Source organism: Mobula birostris, chromosome 25 (assembly GCF_030028105.1).
Source record: "Mobula birostris isolate sMobBir1 chromosome 25, sMobBir1.hap1, whole genome shotgun sequence".
Lineage (NCBI taxonomy): Eukaryota > Metazoa > Chordata > Chondrichthyes > Myliobatiformes > Myliobatidae > Mobula > Mobula birostris.
The window spans coordinates 43,677,390-43,701,257 of NC_092394.1; the positions used below are offsets into that span (position 1 = coordinate 43,677,390).

Sequence of the window (23,868 nt, forward strand, 5' to 3'; positions counted from 1 at the left end):
ACTCTCTTGCTAAAGAAATTCCATTCTAAAACGACACCCCTCTACTCTGAGGCTGTGCCCTCTGATCTTGTACTCTCCCACTATTGGAAACATTCTCTCCACAGCCACTCTATCAAGGCCTTTCGCCAGTGCTTTATAACTTGCAACATTACATCCTCACTTTTATACTCTAGTCCTCTTAGAATGAATGCTAACATTGCATTTGCCTGTCTTACCACAGTCGACCTGCAAGTTCACCTTTAGTGAAGTGGATGTTAGGTAGGACTGTGTGTTTTGGATTGCGAATGAAGAGGTGGTGTGATTTCTTGATTAAGAGGATGAGGAGTTGGTGGAGTGATGGGGGTGTGCGGGGTGAAAAGTGGGCTTGCAGGTGGAAAGGTGGGTGATATGATGTAGTCGTAAAGTGAGGTCAAAGAGTGTATGTTTGGACAGATGATTCCCAAAAGGATTTGGGTAATTTAGAGTTTAAGGGTTGGAAGTTAGCCAGTTAATTAAGAGGTTGAGAGGAATGTTTACTGATGACATCAGCAGTGAGGTGTGTGGGAAAGGTTGGTAGTACTCGCCCAGATGGAAGTTAAATAAGGTATATATATCTTATAGTCTACCTTCTGGTGATCCAGATGAGGTTAGCATACTATTGCCAAAAATCTTGTACTGAATTGCTTGCATCTGAAAAGATGTTTGTCATACTACGGCTAGTAAGAAGTCTGCTTCTTCATTTAAACGAACAACCTGTTGAGGCACTCAGCCACAACTGAGAAGGAGCAGTGGTGTCACCATCAGCTTTGTTGATCTGGAGAAGCACTGTGGAGGCTTTGGTTAAAGATGTTGTGTCTGGGCCCTTGAAGCCCACCTGACATTAAGGTCTGTGCTTGTCCGAACTGGCAGGGCCCATTTGAAGAGCTGATAAGTATACAATGGCCTGCATGATTGTTTGAATAATTACTGCTGCTTTGTTCTCCTGATGAGAGTTTGCTCTTGTTAGAAAAAGCATGCATACACTCAGTGGCTGCTTTATTTAGAACAGGAGTAGAACCCATTGTAGTCTTCTGCTATAGTCCATCCACTTCAAGGTTTGATGTGTTGTGCGTTCAGAGATGCTCTTCTGCACCTCACTGTTGTAGCACGTGGTTATTTGAGTCATTGTTGCCTTTCTGTCAGCTTGAACCACACTAGCCATTCTCTTCTGACCTCATTAACAAAGCATTTTCATCCACAGAATTGCAGCTCATAGGATGTTTTTTTGATTTTCGAGCCATTGTCTGTAAAGTCTCCAGGGGTTCCCAACCTGGGGTCCATGGACCCCTTGCTTAATGGTATTAGTCCGTGGCACTAAAAGGGTTGGGAGCCCCTTCTCTGGAGGGTGTTGTGCGCGAAAATCTCAGCAATTTCTGAGATACTCAAGCCACCCCATCTGGCACCAACAATCCCTTCACGATCATAGTCACTGACATCATGTTTCTTCCCTATTCTGATGATTGGTCTGAACAGCAACTGAACCTCTTGACCATACAGTTGTCCCTCGGTATCTGCGGGGGATTGGTTCCAGGACCCCCCGTGGATACCAGAATCCGCGGATGCTCAAGTCCCTTAGATAAAACCTAGGCACATCCTCCCGTATACTTTAAATCATCCCTATATTACTTATAATACCTAATGCAATGTAAATGCTATGTAAGTAGTTGTTATACTGTATTGTTTAGGGAATAATGACAAGAAAAAATGTCTGTACATGTTCAGTACAGACACAACCATCGTAGCTCTTCTGGGAACACTGATGCTGGCTCGGCACCAACCGATGCCGATTCTCCCGTGATCTTTAAGTTCTTGAGGCTGTAGCGCTTTACATAGCTAGCCAGCCATCCCTTACTGGCCTTAAACTCCTTCCTCTCGCTCACAATGCAAGTAGCGAACGAACGAGACTCGAGGTGAACAATGCTCAAACAACGAGTGCGTGAGAGAAACTGAGGATCTGTGAAATGGCGGGAGGCTGCAGCAGGGTATGCCTGCATATCACTTCATTCACGTGGATTCAGTGTAGTGCTCGGCGCGCGGCAAGTTTAAGTTTTGCTTTTTGGAACTTACTGGAATTTTTTTTTGAATATTTTCAATCCACGGTTGGTTGAATCCGTGGATGCGGAACTTGCGGATATGGAGGGCCGACTGTATCTGTATACATTGAGTTGCTGCTACATGATTGCCTGATTAGATATTTACATTAACGAACAGGTGTACCTAATAAAGTGGCCATTGAGTGTATGTCACCTTGAGGGATTTTTTTCTCTCTTTCACATTCAGTATCATTTCATTTACTGCTACAGGCACAGGAGACATAATATGACTCTTTAGGCCTTTGCTGCTGTCAGGATCTTGTGCTCTGCAGTTTGGTTTGGTATCTGCCTTGCCCACAATTCATCTAGCTTAATGCTGCCTCTTTTTATTGGAAGAGCTTGTAGGAAACTCCATTAAGGTAATGCTGTAACAGGCCTCATCCCTAGAGTCAAGTCCTGTTTCACTGTTTCTTTGGGTCTCATAACCAGGGTAGAATTTTATACATCCTGCCAAAAGAATGATAGAATACAGTTTGAAGCCTCTGTCCTTGCGTTGGTGTGCCAACAACAATTTTAATTTTCTCTGAACTCTCTTAATTCAGTTTTCTGTTCTAACTGGGAAATGGCCTGTAAATTCAGGCATTTAAGCATTCCTGTTCAAAATGAATATTTTGTGTCTGCCTTCACAAAAGAGGGCATTCATTCTTGAAGCTAAATACAGTAGAGCAAAATATTGGTTGTTGGGCAGGGTGGTTGGTCAGCTGGCCACCATAACTTTCTCCTCTTGTGTAGATGAGTGGTGGAATTTGGTGCGGGGGGGGGAAGATCTGATGAGAATGTGGGGGAAAAGATTGGGAATTACGTAATGTGCAAATGGATAGCTGATGGTCAGCATAGACTCGGTGCCTGTTTTTCTGTGTTGTATTTCTCGACAACACTTTTAGGGGTCCTCTAATTCTAAATCATGAAGCTCAGAGAATGTGTATGGCAGGTTCTAAAAATCAATAAGGAAGCAGATATGAAACTTCTAGCAATCTTGCAATTCTATGTAGATTCACTTGTGCAAAGGATTTGAGAGACTGCTTATTTGGTGCAATTGCTAAAGGTGAACGGGCTAGACCAAGTAATTATGGCCACTGAGCATATTAGTAGTGGTGGGAAAATTGGAAATGGTCCTAACAATTATAATGTGTTCAAAATGAATTTTCTTGATCAGTGTTTGATCGGGAGAGCGGAAACCCGTGAGGTTTGAAGAAGCTGGCAAGTTGGACTGAAGATTTGCTTGTGGCAGAAAGTTTTTTTTTTTAAAGTTTTAATTGAAAGGCTTTATGCATGGTGTATACAATTTTTCCTATGTTAAATACCATGTTTTTATCATGATATATATCACGATAAGGCATTTTGAAATATTGCCAGGATTGGAAAATCTTAAGTTATGGAAAGAAATTGCCTCTGTCAGGAGGATCTAATCAGGTGCGTCAAGTTTAGAGGTCTTGCAGAATAAATAGAAGTACCTGTTTCTCTGTGTCAGTAACTCTGGATCATAAATTTAAAGTAACTAATTGAAAGACTAGAGGAAAATTGTATGAAGTCTTTAAAGGTATTAGGAGCCCCGAGCTGGTTTTCGGAAAGGTGGATGAAATTTGAAATCGGAAGTACAATTTGAACAAGCAGCTGAAGTGCTGCAACCTAGATAACTATTGGCATTGTTCATTAGGAGGTTGAACACTCCTTTTTATACAGTACTGTTCCAGATTGTAATAGGGCTTCTACCTGTGAAAGGGTCTTTCTAAATTTAGTTTCTATTAACCTAAAAATATCAGCCTTTTCTTGGTCTTTCTGGGTTACTTTCTCATTTGTTTTGAAGAGTTCTGTTGATTTATGTGAGGCGTTTTACTTACAACATATTAAGTAAAGATTCAGAAATTAAGACTTGGGTTTAAAGAAAAGCTATTGGAATTCTTGTCTACAAGAAATCTACGATGTTTACCTTTTTGTATAAGATGACCTTCTGAAATATTTTTTTTAGCCTACAGACTGATTTGGTCAAGTAGACTTTCTATTTTTGTTATCTTGCCATTATTAGTTTCTCTGAATTCTCCTTGGAAAAGCTAAGTGAAAATGTCAGGAGCAAATAGTTTATTTTTCCCCATCCTCTCTAAATGCAAATAATTTGTCAGTGATTTAACAGGAGTTTCTTCAATGCTACTGTACTTTTGTAAGTTTCAGTTGAAAACCCAGTGGTTGTTACGGAAGCCCCTTTACCAATAAGTGTTTTGATTAATTATGGTCCCTGTTGCAGCCTCAATTTAAATCTCAGGTTAGGCACTGGTGTCTTGAGATTTTGTGCTCTGTATAAGTAAAGTGTGTAGTAGGTCATCACTTGTATTTAGTTCAATATTGTCAATTCTAGATTTGAATTTGACAATTTTACCAGTTCAAAGATTTTCATATAGATTGCAGAATTTTGTGATAACTTTTGTTAAAAAAAAAGGTTGCAGGAGAACATTTTGTCATAACAGGAATGATAGTCCTTGTGGTTTTGTCGTTATTCAATCTCTAGTAATAGTATTCTGGTAATTGAGCTGAATTTGGACACAGTTAAACTTAAAGATGGATGAAGACTCCATCCAATATCCTGATATCTGGTGACTGAGGACTGTACCCAGTCTTCACTGTCACATTGTTACCTCTTTCCTACAACAGAACTAGAAAATTCAGCCAGCCTTTTAGGGATGAAGGAACAGTATGATTTTATTAGTGAGGGAAATGCCAATGTTGAATTATGGCAACACATTGTTGACCCTTTTTAGAATGGGAGACATCCTTGGGAAGTCCAGTCTCTCAAGTTTCAGAGAGAGATACTGTAAAGCTTTCCGGTGTAATTGAAGCCAAAAATCTTTAAATTTACATTCAATCACAGCAGTCTTAAATGAACAATTTTAATCCACTACATTTGTTTAATACTTGAAAATTGCCAAATGTGGGGAAATAGCAGAATTAGGACTAATTGAATAGCTGATTTGAAGATCTATACCCAGGTTGAATGATCTCCTCTATTGTTTTGTTCTGATTTTAGGATGATGGAAATGAAATTTCAAAGCGTGTCAATAGCATCACACTCTATAGTTATAAGAAGGTTCATCTGGAGCAGTGTGGTTTTCTTGGAAAGCTGTTAATGTGGAGATATTACAAATGAAAACAAAGATGCTCAATAAAATAATGTACAGTGGATTCCAGTTAATTGGGCTATCAGTGAATCAGGGCAGCTGCTTATTTGGGATAACTCTTTAAGGACAAAAGCTAATAAAAAAAATAGTTGGGATTCTGTTCACTTATTTGGGACCCTATGCCATTCAATTGGGTCAGCAGATTGTTGCAGAACAGTTTCTAGCTAATGTCAGTCACTGCTCTTTGTGTGGCTGTTAGACACTGTGCAAGCAGTTTTTAAATAGCATCAGATGTTTGTGTTCAAGGTGCAGTGCTTCTTGTCACTGATATTTGGCAAATAACAAACAGTAAGACAGTTAGGAGCTGTCTTGCTCACCGCAGATTCAAGTATTCAGGCTTGGTGATGCTAGAAATGGCCAGGAGTGAAAATCAAACTATCTCACTTCAACAAGTTAGGAACTTCAAAGAATTTGAAGGTAACGACAGTCATTTTAAATGTTACAGTGAAGATGACGATTGATAGCATTTTATGAAGGCAGTCCATTGTCTGCACTAGGTGTCTATGCTGATTTTGTTAATGTACTGTCAATTAAAAGAGTGTTGCAGCATACACTGGATGAATTCCAACAAAAACTATTTGGAATTAATGCACAGTTTTATAATATTGTGGTATTAATGGTCTAATTTGCTCTGTATTTCATTTAAATACATAATTTGTTACTCGGTTAAATGGTAGTTTGTCTTTTTTTTATACCTTTTTAACTGTTTCCATGAAAGTTCAGCCGATTGGGCAGCTGCTTAATTGGGCTAAAATGTACTGGCCATTATGCGTCCAACTGGAATGCTCTGTATAAAATTACAGTGGACAAGAAGGCTACCGTGTTAGTCATCCCATAGAGATTAATATTGAATTGGGAATGTTTACATGTCTAAAGAAAATATAAGCAAAATAAGAGAAAATAAAGCACTAAGGGATCAGATGATTTCCAATCTAGAATCTTTAAGTCAATTTAAATCCTCTCATTTAAAGCAAAATATTGCAGATGCTGCAAATCTGAATTTTTAAAAATACAAATGTTCAGTTTGGGCAGCTACTTTGGACAGAAATCGTGAATATTCAGATATATAATCTTTTATCAGAGCTGGAAACTGCCTGTTAACTTGAGACTCTGACTTCTGCTTCCACAGCAGAATTAGGCCAATTGGCCTACCCATTGAGTCTGCTTCTCCTTCCATCATGGCTGATTTAGTGTCCCTCTCAACCCCATCTTCCTACTTCTTGCCCGTAATCTTTGATGTCCTTACTAATCAAGAAGCTATCAACCTCTGCTTTAAATATATCAATGACTTGGTCTCCACAGCAGTCTGTGAATTCCACAGATTCATCACCTTCTGGCTAAAGAAATTCCATCTCATCTGTGTTCTAAGAAGATATTCTTCTATTCTGTTGTTATACTCTCTGTTCATAGACTCCCTCACTATAGGAAATATCCTCTCCACATCCTCTTTATCTAAGCCTTTCAATATTCAATAGGTTTAAATGAGATTCTGCCCCTACCCCCCAGTCTTCTAAACTCCAGTGAGTACAAGCCCAGAGCTAGCAAGCACTCATGCTTTTCGTTCCTGATATCATTCTCATGAGCCTCCTGTGGACCATCTCCAATGCCAGCATATCCTCAGATAAAGGGCCCAAAACTGGTCACAATATTCCACAATAGTCCTTACTCTTAATAATTTCTCCTTTGGCTCCTCCCACTTCCTCCAAACTAAAGGAGTAGCTATGGGCACGATCCTAGCTATGCCTGTCTTTTTGTTGGCTTTGTGGAACAATCCGTGTTCCACACCTATTCTGTATCTGTCCCCCACTTTTCCTTTGCTACATCGACGACTGCATTGGCGCTGCTTCCTGCATGCATGCTGAGCTCGTTGACTTCATTAACTTTGCCTCCAACTTTCACCCTGCCCTCAAGTTTACCTGGTCCATTTCCGACACCTCCCTCCCCTTTCTAGATCTTTCTGTCTCTATCCCTGGAGACAGCTTATCTACTGATGTCTGCTATAAGCCTACTGACTCTCAAAGCTATCTGGATTGTTCCTCTTCCCACCCTGTCTCTTGCAAAAATGCCATCCCCTTCTTGCAATTCCTCCGTCTCCGCCACATCTGCTTTCAGGATGAGGCTTTTCATTCTAGGACGAGGGAGATGTCTTCCTTTTTTAAAGAAAGGGGCTTTCGTTCCTCCACCATCAACTCTGCTCTCAAACGCATCTCCCCCATTTCACGCATATCTGCTCTCACTCCATCCTCCCATCACCCCACTAGGAATAGGGTTCCCCTGGTCCTCACCTATCACCCCACCAGCCTCCGGGTCCAACAGATTATTCTCCGTAACTTCCACCACCTCCAACGGGATCCCACCACTAAGCACATCTTTCCCTTCCCCCCCCCCCACTTTCCGCAGGGATTGCTCCCTACGCGACTCCCTTGTTCCCTTGTCCATTCGTCCCCCCCATCCCTCCCCACTGATCTCCCTCCTGGCACTTATCCTTGTAAGCGGAACAAGTGCTACCCATGCCCTTACACTTCATTCAGGGCCCCAGACAGTCCTTCCAGGTGAGGCGACACTTCACCTGTGAGTCGGCTGGGGTGATATACTGTGTCCTGTGCTCCTGATGTGGCCTTCTATATATTGTGGAGACCCGATGCAGACTGGGAGATCGTTTTGCTGAACACCTACACTCTGTCCGCCAGAGAAAGTAGGATCTCCCAGTGGCCACACATTTTAATTCCACATTCCATTCCCATTCTGATATGTCTATCCACGGCCTCCTCTACTGTAAAGATGAAACCACATTCAGGTTGGAGGAACAACACCTTATATTCCGTCTGGGTAGCCTCCAACCTGATGACATGAACATTGACTTCTCAAACTTCCGCTAATTCCCCACCTCCCCCTCATACCCCATCCGTTATTTATTTATATACACATACTCTTCCTCTTTCTCTCCTTTTTCTCCCTCTGTCCCTCTGACTATACCCCTTGCCCATCCTCTGGGTTCCCCCCCTCTTGTCTTTCCCCTTGGGCCTCCTGCCCCATGATCCTCTCATATCCCCTTTGCCAATCACCTGTCCAGCTCTTGGCTCTATCCCTCCCCCTCCTGTCTTCTCCTATCATTTTGGATCTCCCCCTTCCCCTCCCACTTTCAAATCTCTTACTAACTCTTCCTTCAGTTAGTCCTGACGAAGGGTCTCGTCCCAAAAAGTCGACTGTACCTCTTCCTAGAGATGCTGCCTGGCCTGCTGCGTTCACCAGCAAATTTGATGCGTGTTGCCACAATATTCCAAGTGTGATCTGATGATTGCCTTATAAAGCGTCAGTATTGCATCCTTGCTCTTATATTCTAGTCTTTTTGCAATGAATACAAACATTGTATTTGCCTTCCTTATCACTGATTCAATTTGCAAGTTATCCTGTAGTTTTGCCAGTTAAACTGTCTAAAGACTTCTAAGTACCTTTGCTCCTTTGATTTTTGAATTTTCTCGCTCCTTGGGAAAATAATCCATGCCTTTATTCCCTCCTGCAAAGTCCATGACCATACACTTCACTACACTATATTCCATCTGCCTGTTTGCCCATTGTCCCAATCGGTCTAAGTCCTTATGTAGATTCCTTGCTACCTCAATACGACTTGCCCCTCCATCTATCTTCCTATTGTCCACAAACTCACAATTCCATCATCCAAATCATTGACATGTAACGTGAAAGGAAGCAGTACCAACAGTGAACACTCGTCAGCGGCAGCCGACCAGAAATGGCTCACTCTTTGCCTCCTGCCAGTCAGCCAATCCTCTATCTATGCTAGTACCTTTCCTACAATACCACTGGTTTTTATGTTGTTTAGCTGCCTCATGTGCAGCACATTGTCAGAAGCCTTGTGAAAGTACAAATAAACAACTCTGCTGGTCTTTCCTGCCTGTTATTTCCTCAAAGATTTCCGATAGGTTGTTAGGCAGGTTGCCAACTCCAATTCAGTACATTTGTATCATTGACCTAATTCTTCATGCATAAACTGAATACAGAGGGGTGAGATTTCTAATAGCTTTACAGGCAGTTCAGCTCTCAATAAATGTTAGCACACAGCATCTCCAAAGATCACTGAATACCAATGAAATTTTTGCTTTTATTTTGTTTGTTGAGATACAGAGCTCTTCCAGCCCTTACAACCATGCTGCCCAGCAATCCCCTGATTTAACCTTAGCCGAATCAATGGACATTTTACAATGACCAATTAACTTGCCAACTGGTGCATCTGTGTACTATGAGTGGAAACCCACACAGTCACAGGGAGAATGTGCAAACTCTTTACAGGCAGCGGTGGGAATTGAACTCTGTAAAGCATTGTGCTGACCACTATGCTACCATCTGCTTCATTTGTCTCGCTTTGTCCACCGATTTTGCCAAGTCTATGTGAATTGGGCAGGGGAATTACATTAACAAGTCAAAATCAACTGAATCACCCAAACAACTCTTGGCACATTAAGGAGGGTGTAAAAGAGATTCACTGGGGTGCTGTCTGGGGACGGAGCATTTCTGCTATGAGGCTGGGTTTGTTTTTATTGGAGTAAAAGTGGTTCATGGGAGACATGATAAAAGTTATTAAAAATCGTGATGCACATAATAGTATAAAATAGTATAAATAAATAATATAAAATGTTACCACATGGCAGGGGTATCTTCAGACCAGAGGGTATAGGTTGAAGGTGAGGAGTAAGATGCTGGGGTGGGGGGGGGGGGGAGGGGGAGTGTGAGTGGATGGACTAAAATAGGAGTTTTTTTCGTCCAAAGGTAGATTATGAACTAAGTGCATAGAAATGGGACTAGTGTAGAAAGGCATGGCCCAGTAGATGGGTACCAACTTCTGTACTGACTGACTCTATAAATGTCTGGAATAGTCATAATCACATTTGCACACAAAACAGCCACACCAAGCCAACTTTACTTGTTCCTCTTAAAGGCCAGATCACTTCATAGTTAGCTGTAAGATTGCACTCTAATATTTTCTATTTTATTATAATCCAACTCCATTATAGAAAATTATGACTGAGCTATTAAAATTGTGTTTAGATAATTGAGTCTTCCTCAAAAGCTGTGAATATGATGAAATGTAAGTGAATTTTTCATTTTAACCGAAGTACATTGTTGCTTGTGACAGTCACCGTTTTGTTTCATTAGGGTTCAACTTTGGAACTCCCAGTTTGAATTTTGAGACTGGTAAGTTCATGCAATACTGCAGTGTTCTATAAGCTTTGGCTGCTCATGATTAGTTGCTTTCTAGCCATGGGAGGCGTGCAAGCAAAAATCAATATGCTTTGGAAGATCATTTTGACATTTTTCTAACACCTCTGCTCCTCGCTGCAGCAAAGCAAGTTGCTTAATAAATATGGCATAAACGTTTTTCTGTCAAAATAGCAGTTGCTAATCATTTTAGCTACTGCTTCGGCAGTTGCTTTTCTCTTAACACAGGTTGCAGCATCATCTTTACAGCTGTGCACTAATCCAAGTGGCAGGATTAGTTGAACATATGACAATAATATAATATTTCCTTTATAATTATCATTTTGGATATTAATATATGGCAAAATATTATCCACAGTAGTACATTGTTGTATTTAGATTTCCTTGAGAGAATTGTTAGTCAATTTCTTCTAAATGCATCACGTGTAAGAAGTGGGAAGGCTGACTTATAGGGTTCCATTCCATTTTCAGCTTCTTGGATAGTAAAATTGTATAGTGAGGCAGGCAGGGAAATGGTGTAAGATTGGAATACTGTACGTTCTGCTGTATAAGCCAAACCACCCTCCCAACCCTATTTTCAAGGTTAAAAAAGTGACTTTTTCATGTTACCTTTGTATAAACTGACCCCTTTTGCAGAGGTTTTTGATTTAATCAGAAAAAGATCACAAGATCTCACATGCCGGTACTCAGCTTTGCCGCATCCGGAACCTGGAAATTTTGTGAACCAGTACCTGCTAAGGAAATAGGCCTACACATTATAGAAAATGCTGGTGAACGCAGCAGGCCAGGCAGCATCTATAGGAAGAGGTACAGTCGACGTTTCGTGCAGGGATCTGACGTTGAGTCCTGACGAAGGGTCCCGGCCCAAAACATCGACTGTACCTCTTCCTATGGATGCTGCATTCACCAACATCTTTTGTGTGTGTTGCTTGAATTTCCAGCATCTGCAGATTTCCTCGTGCCTGTACATTATAGAGCGTTATAAGCGAATTCTTAATAAATAAATCAGGGAGGGAAGTTTTGGATTAGGTTCCCAATGGTAAAGAATCCTCTGAAATGTAACCCCCGTGAAACCATTTAGTGCCCATCGTAATCTGGTTAAAACATAAGACGGGGTGGTGGGATCAGTACGTGTACTCAGTACTGAGTTTGCGACCACCATGTAAAAAAGATTAAAACGAGTGCGATATGATGCTGGCTTCAAGCTGAAGGTTGTTGATTTTGCTAAAGGAACAAATAAACCTGCGGCTGCTAAGAAGTTTAGTGTAAACGAGAAACAGGTGAGAGAGTGGAGAAAGGCAGAGGACACACTGAGGGAAATGCCAAAGACGAAATGTACAAACCATGGGACAATATGCCAGTGGCCAGAACTGAAAGAAAAGGTTTTAGAGTGGGTGAATCACCAGCGATCGTCTGGATACATTGCTACCAGAGAAATGATTCGAGTTCAAGCGTTGAAATGGGCCAAAAAAACACCGTGAGGTCAGCGAAAATTTCAAAGCTACGCGAAGTTGGTGTACCCGATTTACGAAGAGACGTGACCTTGTGTTGAGACAAAAAACAAAGATTGCTCAGAAGTTGCCGAGCGACCTCGAGAACATCGAAAGGCACATTCTTACCCGCTCTCACTGATTGGTAACATGGACGAGACACCAATATTCTTTGATTTTGCTGGCAACCACACTGTCAATCAGAAGGGGGAGGAAACAGTCCTTGTCAAAACAACTGGACATGAGAAGCAACATTTTACTGTCGCGTTAACGTGTGTGGCTGATGGGACCAAACTACCACCGATGGTGATTTTTTAAGAGGAAAACATTCTCAAAGAAAGAAAAATTCCCGCGGGGTGTTGGTGTTTACGTTCAAGAACGCAGCTGGATGGATGAAGTGGGTTAAAGAGGTGTGGCGTCCACATCCCGAAGGTTTCAGGAAGGAAAAGTCACTACTTGGCTGGGACATGTTCAAAGCGCACTTACCAGGTGAGACAAAAGCAGCATTGAAAGCTGAAAGTGCAGACATTGCAGTCATCCCGGGTGTTTTGACATCCGTGCTCCAGCTGTTAGGTGTGAGTTTAAACAAACTATTCAAAGAATTCATTTGTCAACAGTGGAACGAACGTTTGACAACAACAGTGTGTACAAGTAAATTGAAAAACAGAATGTGTTTTGTAGATCTTTTGTGTAGATTTCATAAGCGTTTGTATTTTCTTTTGTATTTGACTCAAAAACAGCCAATAAATACGACCTGTCTTGTGTGTATTCGTTTTTCCAAAGTTGGCACCCTCTGTATAAGCCGACCCCCTAGTTTTAGGACCAAAATTTAAGGCCAGATTCTAGACTTGTACATCGGAATTTATGGTACTTATTTCAACTCCAAACAACTATTCCGTGCCTGCATGTAGTGGGATTAACATGATATTCAGGAAAGGTGTGGTAAATGTTGCACACTGGATGTTTTTTTTTGTTCATTGCACCATTCTCTGTAAACTCTAGAGGCTGTTGTGCATGAAAGTTCCAGGAGATCGGGAGGACTTGCGGGTCACCAAGAGAATGGCAGCGTAGGAAAAGGTCTCTCAACAAAAAAGAACGTAATCTGCCCCAAAGTCGAAATTGGACAAATATTTAGTATTGTATAACTATAATCAATAAAAGGGGCAAGGGTGGAGTCTAAGTACAAGAATAAAAAGTCTGCTCAGAAGGCTGATAAATATAAAAAGACGCAGCAAGAAGAGGGGCTTAGCTCCCCCACAGCCAGCAAGGACAGAGATGATGTGGAAGAATCGGGGAATCTGACTTTGATTCTTGGAGAGATTCGTGATTTCCGACAAGATATCAACAAACAGCTGGAAGATATTAAAGGAGAAATAGGAAAAACTAATCTGAAGTTAGATGAAGCTGAAGCGAGGATTGTAGGGAGGGAGGAGAGGCTGCAAAACGCAGAGGAAGTGATAGGAGAAATGCTGAAGCTGCAAGAGCAGCTCCAGTGGAAGCTGATAGACCAAGAAGGGAAAATGTGAGGATCTTTGGAATCCCCGAAGGAGCTGAAGGTAAACCTGGATTGGTGATTCCCTTCATGGAGAAGCTGCTTAGAGAGAACCTTGAAATACCAGACACAAAAGACCTACAGATAGAAAGGGCCCACCGTGAGTTGGCACCACACCCCTCAACAGGCGCCCAGCCCAGATGGATTCTAGTCAGATTTCTCAGTTACAGAACGAAGGAAGAAGTGTTTAAACTGGCATGGCAAAAGAAAGGTTTTATGTGGAACAACTGTAAAATCAGTTTAGACCATGATTACGCACCAGGGATCCTTGCCAAAGGGAAGGAATACGCGGAAACACGGAGGGTCCTGAAGGAAAACAACATCAGATTTCAGACCCTGAAGCCAGCTTGGCTAAGAGTCTTTTACAACAAAGGGACAAGAACCTACGCTACAGTGGAAGAGGCAATGATGGATTTGGTGGTTCGGGGACTACCCATAGAAGTTATCACCCAACCGGAGTCGTTACTGGAGAAGATTCGGCGGTGGATATGGCAGCCAGTGCTGCGAGGACACGCCACTCGAACTAGAGTGTCAAGCTATAAGGAAAAGCTGCAAGTATTCAGACGTGAACATGCAGAGAGTGTAGAATAATTAAGAAATATCTGAAAAGGGTAAATGGTACTTAAAGGTAAAATCAAAGCTGATAATTGAAAATAATCTGGATGGAATAACTTGAATGATAACAATATGGTTGAGACACAAAAAGGAGAGAATTCTCTATGGCTGTTCACACTGCGGAGGGCCCTCTAACACAGACTGGAGTTAGGGGTTATCCCTCTGAACTGAGGCGGGTCGGTGCTCAGGCCTCACTTTTGGAAGTCGGGAATACTTCTCAAATTTTCTATGTTCAAAAATGCCTAGGGTTTGGTTTTATGTTCTGGTTTACTATTGAGAAGGGGTTGCTTACTATTGGTTTAGAAAAGGAGTGGTTTTTTTTCTATTACAGAAAAATGCAAATTGAACTGGTAAAAATAATTTCCTGTAATGTAAATGGGGTTTTGAATCCAATTAAGAGAAATAAGATTATGTTTAAATTGAAAAAAGAGAGGGCACAAATAGCTTTCCTTCAGGAAACGCACGAGCCAATCCGAACATGCAAAATTAAAAAGAATGGGTTTTAAGCATGGATTTTATTCATCATATAAATTGGGCTACTAAAGAGGAATAGCTACCTTAGTATCAAGTGCTCTTAATCATAAGCATATTTCAGAGACTAAAGACAAAGATGGACGATTTGTAAAAATTACAGGAAGAATAGAAGGTACTGATATACCTTCTCCTTTTTGCAGTACTGAAGGTACTGAAATAACATTGTTGAATGTTTATGCTCCACCAGGTTGTGAATGGTCATTCTATAGACACATTTTTGACCTAGTGGTCAGCTCTCAAGGGGTAGTAATCTGAGGAGGGGATTTTAATATTAGGTTAAACCCTGCATTAGATTCTTCAAGAACAGTTATTCAGAATAAACCTCTGACTAGGAAAGTAAATTCATTGATGGAGGAGCTGGGAATAATAGATGTGTGGAGGGAATTGCACCCCACTAGTAAAGACTATACGCATTATTCTTTCCCTCATTCAGCTTATTCAAGGATAAACTTTTTTTTATATTTAACATAGATAAATTCAGAATAAGAGTGTAACATTGCAACAATTGATCTGTCGGACCATAGTCCAGTCTCTATGTCTCTAATTCTGGAAAGGAAAATGAGGAAAACACTATGGAGGTTAAATTCGCATATACTCAATAACCCAAAAGTAAGGGAGGAATCAAAGAATACTTAGACCATAATGACATAGGAGAAGCATCACCAGTGATCTTATGGGATATATTGAAAGCTGTACTGAGAGGGAAAATTATTTCCATTACTACTCACATGAAAAAATTCTATGCACAAAAATTAGCAGACCTTCAAGGAAAACTAAAACAACTTCAAGTTGTAGATAGCAACAAAATTAGTTCTAAGTTAAAACAGGAAGTTAAGAAAGTGCAAAGTCAAATTGATGATATATACACATAGGAAACTCAAAGAAACTTTTTTTTACCTGAGACAAAAGAATTGTGAAGTAGGAAGTTAATCAGCTGGATTATTAGCATATAAGTTACGTAAACAACAAGCAGACAATACACTTCGTAAAATAATGAATCCAAAAACAAAGCTTGTGGAGAATACAATAGGGAAAATTCAGGAGACTTTTGAAACATATTATTGAGAGCTGTACTCTCAACCCCGGGCCTCCAATAAGCTGTATATAGACACTTTCCTGAATTCTTTAGATCTACCTAGGCTCACAGATTTACAAAATGATTGCCTATTAGAACCAGTAACTGCCAAAGAACTGAATGCGGCCATCTCTAGATTAAAGGCCGGAAAGTCTCCAGTCTCTGATGGGTTTACCTCAGAGTGGTACAAACCGCTGAAGTCACAGTTAGTCCCATTATTGCTTAACACCTTTAATCGGATCTTACAGAGAGGAGAAATTCCACCTTCCTGGAGAGAGGCGATTATCTCAGTTATTCCTAAGGAGGGTAAAGATAAACTAGAATGTGGTAATTACCGGCCAATCAGTGTTCTTAATTTGGACTACAAATTATTTACATCTATATTAGCTCGTAGACTGGAAAAGCTTCTACCTGATCTCATCCACTTAGACCAGACTGGATTCATTCAGCAAAGGCAAACTCAGGATGACATAAAGAGAATTTTACACATACTAGAACAGGTTATTAAGAATTAAGACAGAGACAATGGTAGCGGGATTAGACGCTGAGAAAGCTTTTGATTCTGTTAGTTGGGTATTCCTATACAGAGTGTTAGGAAGATTTGGCTTTCAAGAAACGTTTATTAAAGTAGTCCGGACTTTATATGACAGCCCTACAGCTCGAATTAAGATAAATGGGGACCTCTCTGACTCTTTTATTTTAGAGGGAAAAACTAGACAGGGATGCCCAATTTCCCCTCTCCTTTTTGCACTATATATTGAACCTCTTGCCCAACTAATAAGACAGAGCGAAATTGTAAAAGGTATCAAGGTGGCAGGGATTGAACAGAAGGTGGCGCTATTCACGGATGACATTTTAGTCTATTTGAGTGAACCAGAAAAATCATTTATAGGATTGTTTACACTGTTGGGTGAGTTCGGGAAAATACCAGGTTATAAAGTTAATGTAAAGAAAATGCAGGTTTTGTCCTTAAATTATACAGCATCCAAAAAACTGCAGGATACATATGATCTTAAGTGGGAAGCTAAATCATTAAAATATTTAGGAATAACCCTGCCAAAAGATCTTTCAACATTGTCACAGGTAAATTATGGGCCATTAATTTCTGAGATAAAAGCAGATATACATAAAGTGGAATCTTACCAGTTTTTTAAGTTGAAATTCAAGGATAAATACCATAAAAATGAATATTCTCCCTCGGTTACTTTACCTTTTCCGGACTTTACCTGTGGAGGTGGATGATAATCAATTCAGGGAATGGGACAAATGAATTTCCCGCTTTATCTGGCAAGGAAAGAAACCTAGAATCCGATTTAACACCTTATATTTAGGAAAGGAAGGAGGGGGTCTGGCACTTCCTTGTTCGAAAAATTATTTTTATGCGTCACAGATAACCCCTCTGTTATATTGGTGCAATAGGGAATATAAGGCTAGATGGAAGGAAATAGAATTTGGATTGATTGACAAATTTCCCCTACAGACCTCAATAGCAGACAAAGAATAGATGGCCCAATAGGAAAAGTTTTAAAAGCAGCTGGTTAAATCTCACTTTAAAAGTATGGCAGAAGGTGGTTAATTCATGTGGAATCAATGTTAAAACTTTTCAGATGGTATGCTTATGATACCGAATTTCTTCCCAGCAGAGGAGATAAAAGATTTGAACTGTGGATAAAGAAAGGTCTTACAACGTACCTCTCATTCACACATAAAAGTGTATTACAAAGTTTTCAATCCCTGCAGGACAAACATGGCCTAGAACACAATGACTTTTTTAGGTACCTTCAAGTACAACATCATGTTAACCAGAGTTGTTAGATATACAGACTTATCAACAGTAGAATTAGAATTTTTCAAGATTCTGAATTCGGCTTACAGTTCAATACCAAGTAAATCAATTTCTCGATTATATAATGCCCCCTCTCATGCCAAAAATGAAAACGCATTGTATGTTAAAGAGAAGTGGGAGAAAGAAGCGGGGTTGGTACTTTCAGAGGAGGCTTGGGGGAAAATATGCAGCTTCCAGTGGTCTTTGACTAACTCTTTGATTTGGAGAGAATATTGTTGGAAAAATATTATAAGATACTTCAAGACCCCATACCAGGAAAAATATAGAGACACAAACGTGGCGTGTTGGAGAAGGTGTGCCTCCAAGGAGGCAAATCATTTCCATATTTTTTGGGATTGCCCTAAATTAAGTTTATATTGGGAAGGTATTCACAGAACATTAGTTAAGGTATTTAAGACTCAGATACCTCTGAACTTTGAGAACAGAAGAAAGATATAAAGCTGCTGCAGGCCCTTTTAGCAGCAAGTAAGAAATCAATTACCAGAAACTGGTTAAATCCAACATCACCTACATTAGAAGATTGGCATGAAATCATTTTGGAAATATTTAAAATGGAAAAGATGACCTACTGTCTGAGAATTCAAAAGGAATAAATGGATTGAATTTGGAATTCAAATTTGGAATAAATGGATTGAATTTATAACCCCAGAGCAAGCGGACTTTAGATGACTCTCCGAGTGGTTTATACTGTTTGTCTCACCAACATAGTAATAGTGTTAACGTAAGCACCCTTGGCTCGAATGTTTACTGTTCTTTTTTTTTTGGAAAATGTGGAATTAACACAAGTAAAGAAAAGATCTGGGGAAATTTTGGACCAGAAAGAAATGGACCTGAAGAGATATATGGAAATTAGTATTCAACCCCTATTATTAATATTTTTTATAACAACTATTATCATTATTTAGTTTAATAGAGTGGAATTACAATTGCACATTAACATCTATTTGAGTGCCTAATTATTTTCTATATTATCTCAATGTGTACTTGTGAATGTACAAATTAATATAGATTTACTCACATAAAAAATGGAAATGATTTTTAAAAAAATGTGTATTACTTGTGACTACCTTATCCAAATAAAAATAAAATTTAAAAAAAAAGAAAGTTCCAGGAGATCAGCAGTTGCCGAGATACTCAAACCTTGTCTGGCACTGTAATCATTCCAAGGACAAAGTCACTTGGATCACATTTCTTCCCCATTCTCATATTTGATTTAAACAACTGAACCTCTTGACCACGTCTGTATGCTTTTATTCATTGAGTTGCTGACATGATTGGCTGATTAAATAGTTGCATTAATGAGCAGGGGTATAGGTGTACCTAATAAAGTGGCTACTGAGTGTATGTCCTCACCGTTCACCGGATATCACACTGGGACTTCCCAAAACCACCCATCATCTACAAAGCCTATCAGGAATGTAATAGCCTGGGTAAATGCAAATTTATCAAAATACAAGGTGCTTAAGACCAGAACAAAGCAAACTATGTCTTGATGAAGGATGAGATGAGTCCTGATGAAGGGTCCTGGTCAGAAACGCCGACTGTTCATTCTTCTCCTTATGCGGAGTTTGTCTGGCATTATGTGATAAGCCCTTCAGTCATCATGTCAGCAACTTCTTCCCTCCACTGTAAGTGCATCCTGGCTACACTGTACAAAATTTTCTTTTTTTTTGAAAAAACACTGCGTTTACTACTCATCGAGGCTAACTTACTACCCCGGAATGTATTATCTCATTAGATGCTGAGAAAGCCTTTGACAGAGTTGAATGGCCTTATTTATTTAATGTTCTTGAGAAATTTAATTTTAATTTGACATTTATATCTTGGATTAAATTGTTATATTACTCCCCGGTAGCCTCGGTCTGTACAAATAATTATAGATCTCCTTTTTTTTCGTCTTTTTCGCGGTACTAGGCAAGGTTGCCCTCTTAGTCCTTTACTATTTAATATTGCTCTTGAACCTTTAGCAATTGCTATCCGTGACTCACCAAATATTATTGGTATTACCCGTGGAAATGAAATACATAAACTATCATTATATGCAGATGATTTGTTGTTATATATCTCTAACCCGGAGAAGTCAATTCCTGCTATCTTAGATCTGTTAGCTCAATTTAGTAACTTTTCTGGTTACAAATTGAATCTTAGTAAGAGTGAATTATTCCCTTTAAATAAGCATGTACCTATTTATGGACGTTTACCATTTAAATTGGTTACTGATTCATTTATATACTTAGGGATAACAATTACCAAAAAATATAAAGATTTATTTAAAGCTAATTTTTTACCTTTAATTGATCAGATTAAACTTTTATTTACCAAATGGTCCCCAATCTCTTTGTGTTTGATTGGTCGGATTAATGCTATTAAGATGATCATTTTGCCTAAATTTTTGTATATATTTCAATCGGTTCCAATTTTTATCCCAAAATCTTTTTTTGATAACGTGGATTCAAAAATTTCCTCATATATTTGGCAGAATAAAAATCCTAGATTAGGTAAAAGATATTTACAGAAATCCAAGAAGGAGGGGGGACTTGCCCTCCCAAATTTTAGATTCTATTATTGGGCAATTAATATTCGATATTTAAAATTTTGGCTACAAGATTTGGACGCATCTTTAAACCCTCATTGGGTAAATCTTGAATCTAATTCATTACAAGGGTTTTCCTTGGGTTCGGTTTTAGGAACTTTACTTCCTTTTACTTCTTTTAAATCATATAAACAAATGAATAACCCAATAGTTAAACATACTTTACGTATATGGTTTCAATTCCGAAGATTTTTTGGGTTTAATCAATTCATTCTAGCAAGTCCCATTATATCAAATTTTCTTTTTCAACCTTCCATGATGGATCAAGCTTACTTTGATTGGAAAACCAAAGGTATAATATCTTTTCGCGATTTATTTTTGGATAACTGTTTTATGTCTTTTGATCAACTTTCTAATAAATATAACTTACCCAGATCTCACTTTTTTAGATATTTACAGATTAGAAACTTTTTAATTACTGTCTCTCCTAATTTTCCACACCCATATCCAATGGACACTTTGGAAAAAATCTTAGACTTAAATCTTTCTCAGAAAGGTGTAATAGCAATTGTATATAACATAATTATGAATTTATGTCCTGATGCCTCTAATAAAATTAAAGCTGACTGGGAAAGAGAACTTGAGATTAATATACCGACTGAAAAATGGGAAAAAATTCTTCAGTTGGTGAATTCATCCTCTGTATGTGCTAAGCATAGGTTGATACAGTTTAAAGTAGTTCACAGGGCTCATATGTCCAAAGATAAACTATCTCGTTATTACTCTTATATTAATCCAATATGTGACAGATGCCAGTCTGAGATTGCTTCTTTAACTCACATGTTTTGGTCATGTCCCTTGTTGGAGAAATATTGGAAAGATATTTTTGATATTATTTCAACGGTCCTAAATCTAGACTTACAACCTCATCCAATTACTGCTATCTTTGGATTACCAATGATAGACTCAAATAATTTAACCTCTTCATCACGAAGGATGATTGCATTTCTTTCTTTAATAGCTAGAAGGTCCATCTTGTTGAATTGGAAAGAGATCAACCCTCCTACAGTATTTCATTGGTTTTCACAAACTATGGTGTGTCTGAATTTGGAGAAAATTAGAAGTGCAGTTTATGACCCTTCTATTAAGTTTGAAAAAATTTGGAGGCCATTTATTCAGCATTTTCATTTGATGTAATTTGATCATTTCTAAACTGGTTTTATTTCTCTGTACTGTTGTTGGAGGGGAGTGGAGGCGTCGACGCTGAGGTTTTCTTCTTTTCCATTTTTAAGTTGTTAGTTTTGCCCAAGTCTTTTAGTTTAGTTTAGTTTTTTTTTTCTTTTGGGATGGGTTTTTTTTTCTTTTTTTTGTCTTTTTCCTTTTTTTTTTGCTTTATATTATCCGTGATCAGTTCTACATGTATGGGAGTTTTGGTAATTTCCACTATTTGGTTTTGCAATTACTCTTTTTTTAAATGTAACAATACATCTCATATTATCTGTATTATTGCTATGTTTTGTTTCTATATTTTGAAATTAATAAAAAGATTGAAAAAGAAAGAAAAAATACTGCGTTTACTACTCATCGAGGCTAACAATAGCATAGCAGTTAGTGCAGCACTGTTACAGCTTAGGGTGTTGGAGTTCAGTTCTGACACCACTCAGTAAGAAGTCTCTGTGTATTTTCCCCATGGAATGCGTGAGTTTTCTCCGGGTCCTCCGGTTTCGTCACATAGCCCAAAAATTACCGGGTAGGTAAAATGGTCATTGTAAATTGTCCTATGATTAGGTCAGATTTAATGGAGTTTGTCAGGGGTTGCTGGAGTGTGGCTGTATTGCTAAATAAGTGAAAATGAATAATTGCGATGAGCATTCCCGAAACTTCATCCAAGAGCAATGTTACCAATAACATGCTTAATAAAATGCTACCATTTGAATATTTCTCTTCATATCACCATGACTTAAAAATGCATTATTTATTCTACATTGACTTTAGACCTTGGAACTCCTTGTCAAATTACATTCTGGATAGCATACACCAAATAGACTGAAGTGGTTAAAGAAGAAAGCTCACCAGCACTTAAAGGGAATTGGGGAGGGGCAGTACCTGCATCCTACAATTTAATTAATACTTAAAACTATATCTATGTTCCTGTAGTAGCCATTATATCATCACTACAGTGAATTATGAGGAAAGATTATGGAAACTAAAGTTGTAATCCCTGGAATTCAGAAAGGTTATAACTGATTTGATTTAAGTTTTCAAGATATTAAAGAGAACTGAAAGCAGTGATACTGTTTACAGTATTTAGCTCTAGGGAGTATGGCAAACAAAATAGCCAGGCCTTTCAGAGTCACTGGTAGGTTATCACCTGGAATGTACCACAAATAGCAAGACATCAGATTACTTGTTCATTTTGGATGATGGGATATTATAGTAATTCAATTTTTTGAGAAAAATGGGGCATCATTAAATGTAAAAGTGCAGATTGCAGATTAACTATGATCAAATTGAATGTCAGGTTTGAAATGCTAAGTAACAGCGATCTACCTTAATGTAAGTCTTCTACAGTTAAGGCTTTGCACCAAGGAATTTGTTAATATAGAGTGTATTAATTACTGAACTGTTGACCTCAGATTAACAATATGAGAATGGAAACTGGGAAAGACTAATTTCCTTGCTTCTCAGATAATGGTCTGTGTTCCGTCTCTGTGTATGTCGCTGATAGAGTGGGTTATAAAGGTAGAAAATTTCTTTCACTGTTTTCTCTGGGCTCTCTTATCAGCCAGCTGAGCTTTCTCTTTCCATTTTTTGATATCCTCCAGTCAGTAACCAGCGGTCCTGACTGTCGGTAGTTGTCTGTGACTATGTCTGCTATCTTTGTGCATTACTTGTGGTTGTCCTGCAGCCCAGTATTCAAGCTATGGCTGAACTCAGAATCGGGTTTAATATCACTGGCATGTGCCATGAAATTGGTTGTTTTGCAGCAGCAGTACATTGCAATACATGAGAAACAATAAATTGCAGTAAATAGGTAGTTCATAAAGAGAGGAAAAAAAAGATTAAATCTGAAACATTGTGTGTGTCTTCAGGTTCCTGTATCTCCATCCTGATGGTAGCAATGAAAGCAGGGCATGCCCTGGATGATGGGGGTCCTTAATGATGGATGTCGTCTTTCTGAAGCATCACTTTTTGAAGTGTTATTTATGTTTGTGTAAACTCCCTGAATTTTGTATGTCTCAGCAAATAAAGGAAAATATTTTCTGATACTGGGTTTTGACCGTAAGTGTTGACAATTCCTTACCTCCCACAGATGCTGCTGACCTGCTGACTTCCTCCAGCAGATTGTTAGTGCAATTAAAAAGCATTTTTGTCTACCTTTAAAACCATATTATTGATCTCTGGTGCTACTTACAAAAAGCTGTGAATTTACTGTCCAATATACTTCCATGTGCTGTATATACTTTGTCTTCTCTCAAGTTAAAAATTTCAGTCTTCAGTTGCAAATAGGTGTGCCTTTTCGGTCTACGATGAGGAATTTTGTTAATGGTTATGAATTTTTGGAATTGCCCATTGCAAGGGGGGGATGGTTAGAATTTTTGACAAGTGATTCATGAAATCAACAGGAAAGTGTTACTTCAAATGATTTGAAGAAGGGGATAAACCACGGGAGGATACAGCAGGATTTAGTGGGACTGTAAAATTGG

The 23,868-nt window shown here is 39.0% G+C and overlaps 1 protein-coding gene across 4 annotated transcripts in view; it reads left to right on the forward strand.

The window, feature by feature from the left end:
• The window catches only part of pom121 (POM121 transmembrane nucleoporin), a 66,111-nt gene that overhangs the window by 30,521 nt on the left and 11,722 nt on the right, over nt 1–23,868 (forward strand). For 3 of the 4 annotated variants that reach the window (XM_072243248.1, XM_072243250.1, XM_072243249.1), the window contains exon 12: nt 10,454–10,492. The exons of the other annotated variant lie outside the window; for it this stretch is intronic. In XM_072243248.1, coding sequence (XP_072099349.1) covers nt 10,454–10,492 — 39 coding nt within the window. The remainder of the gene's footprint in view (nt 1–10,453; nt 10,493–23,868) is intronic. 4 annotated transcript variants of the gene reach the window in all.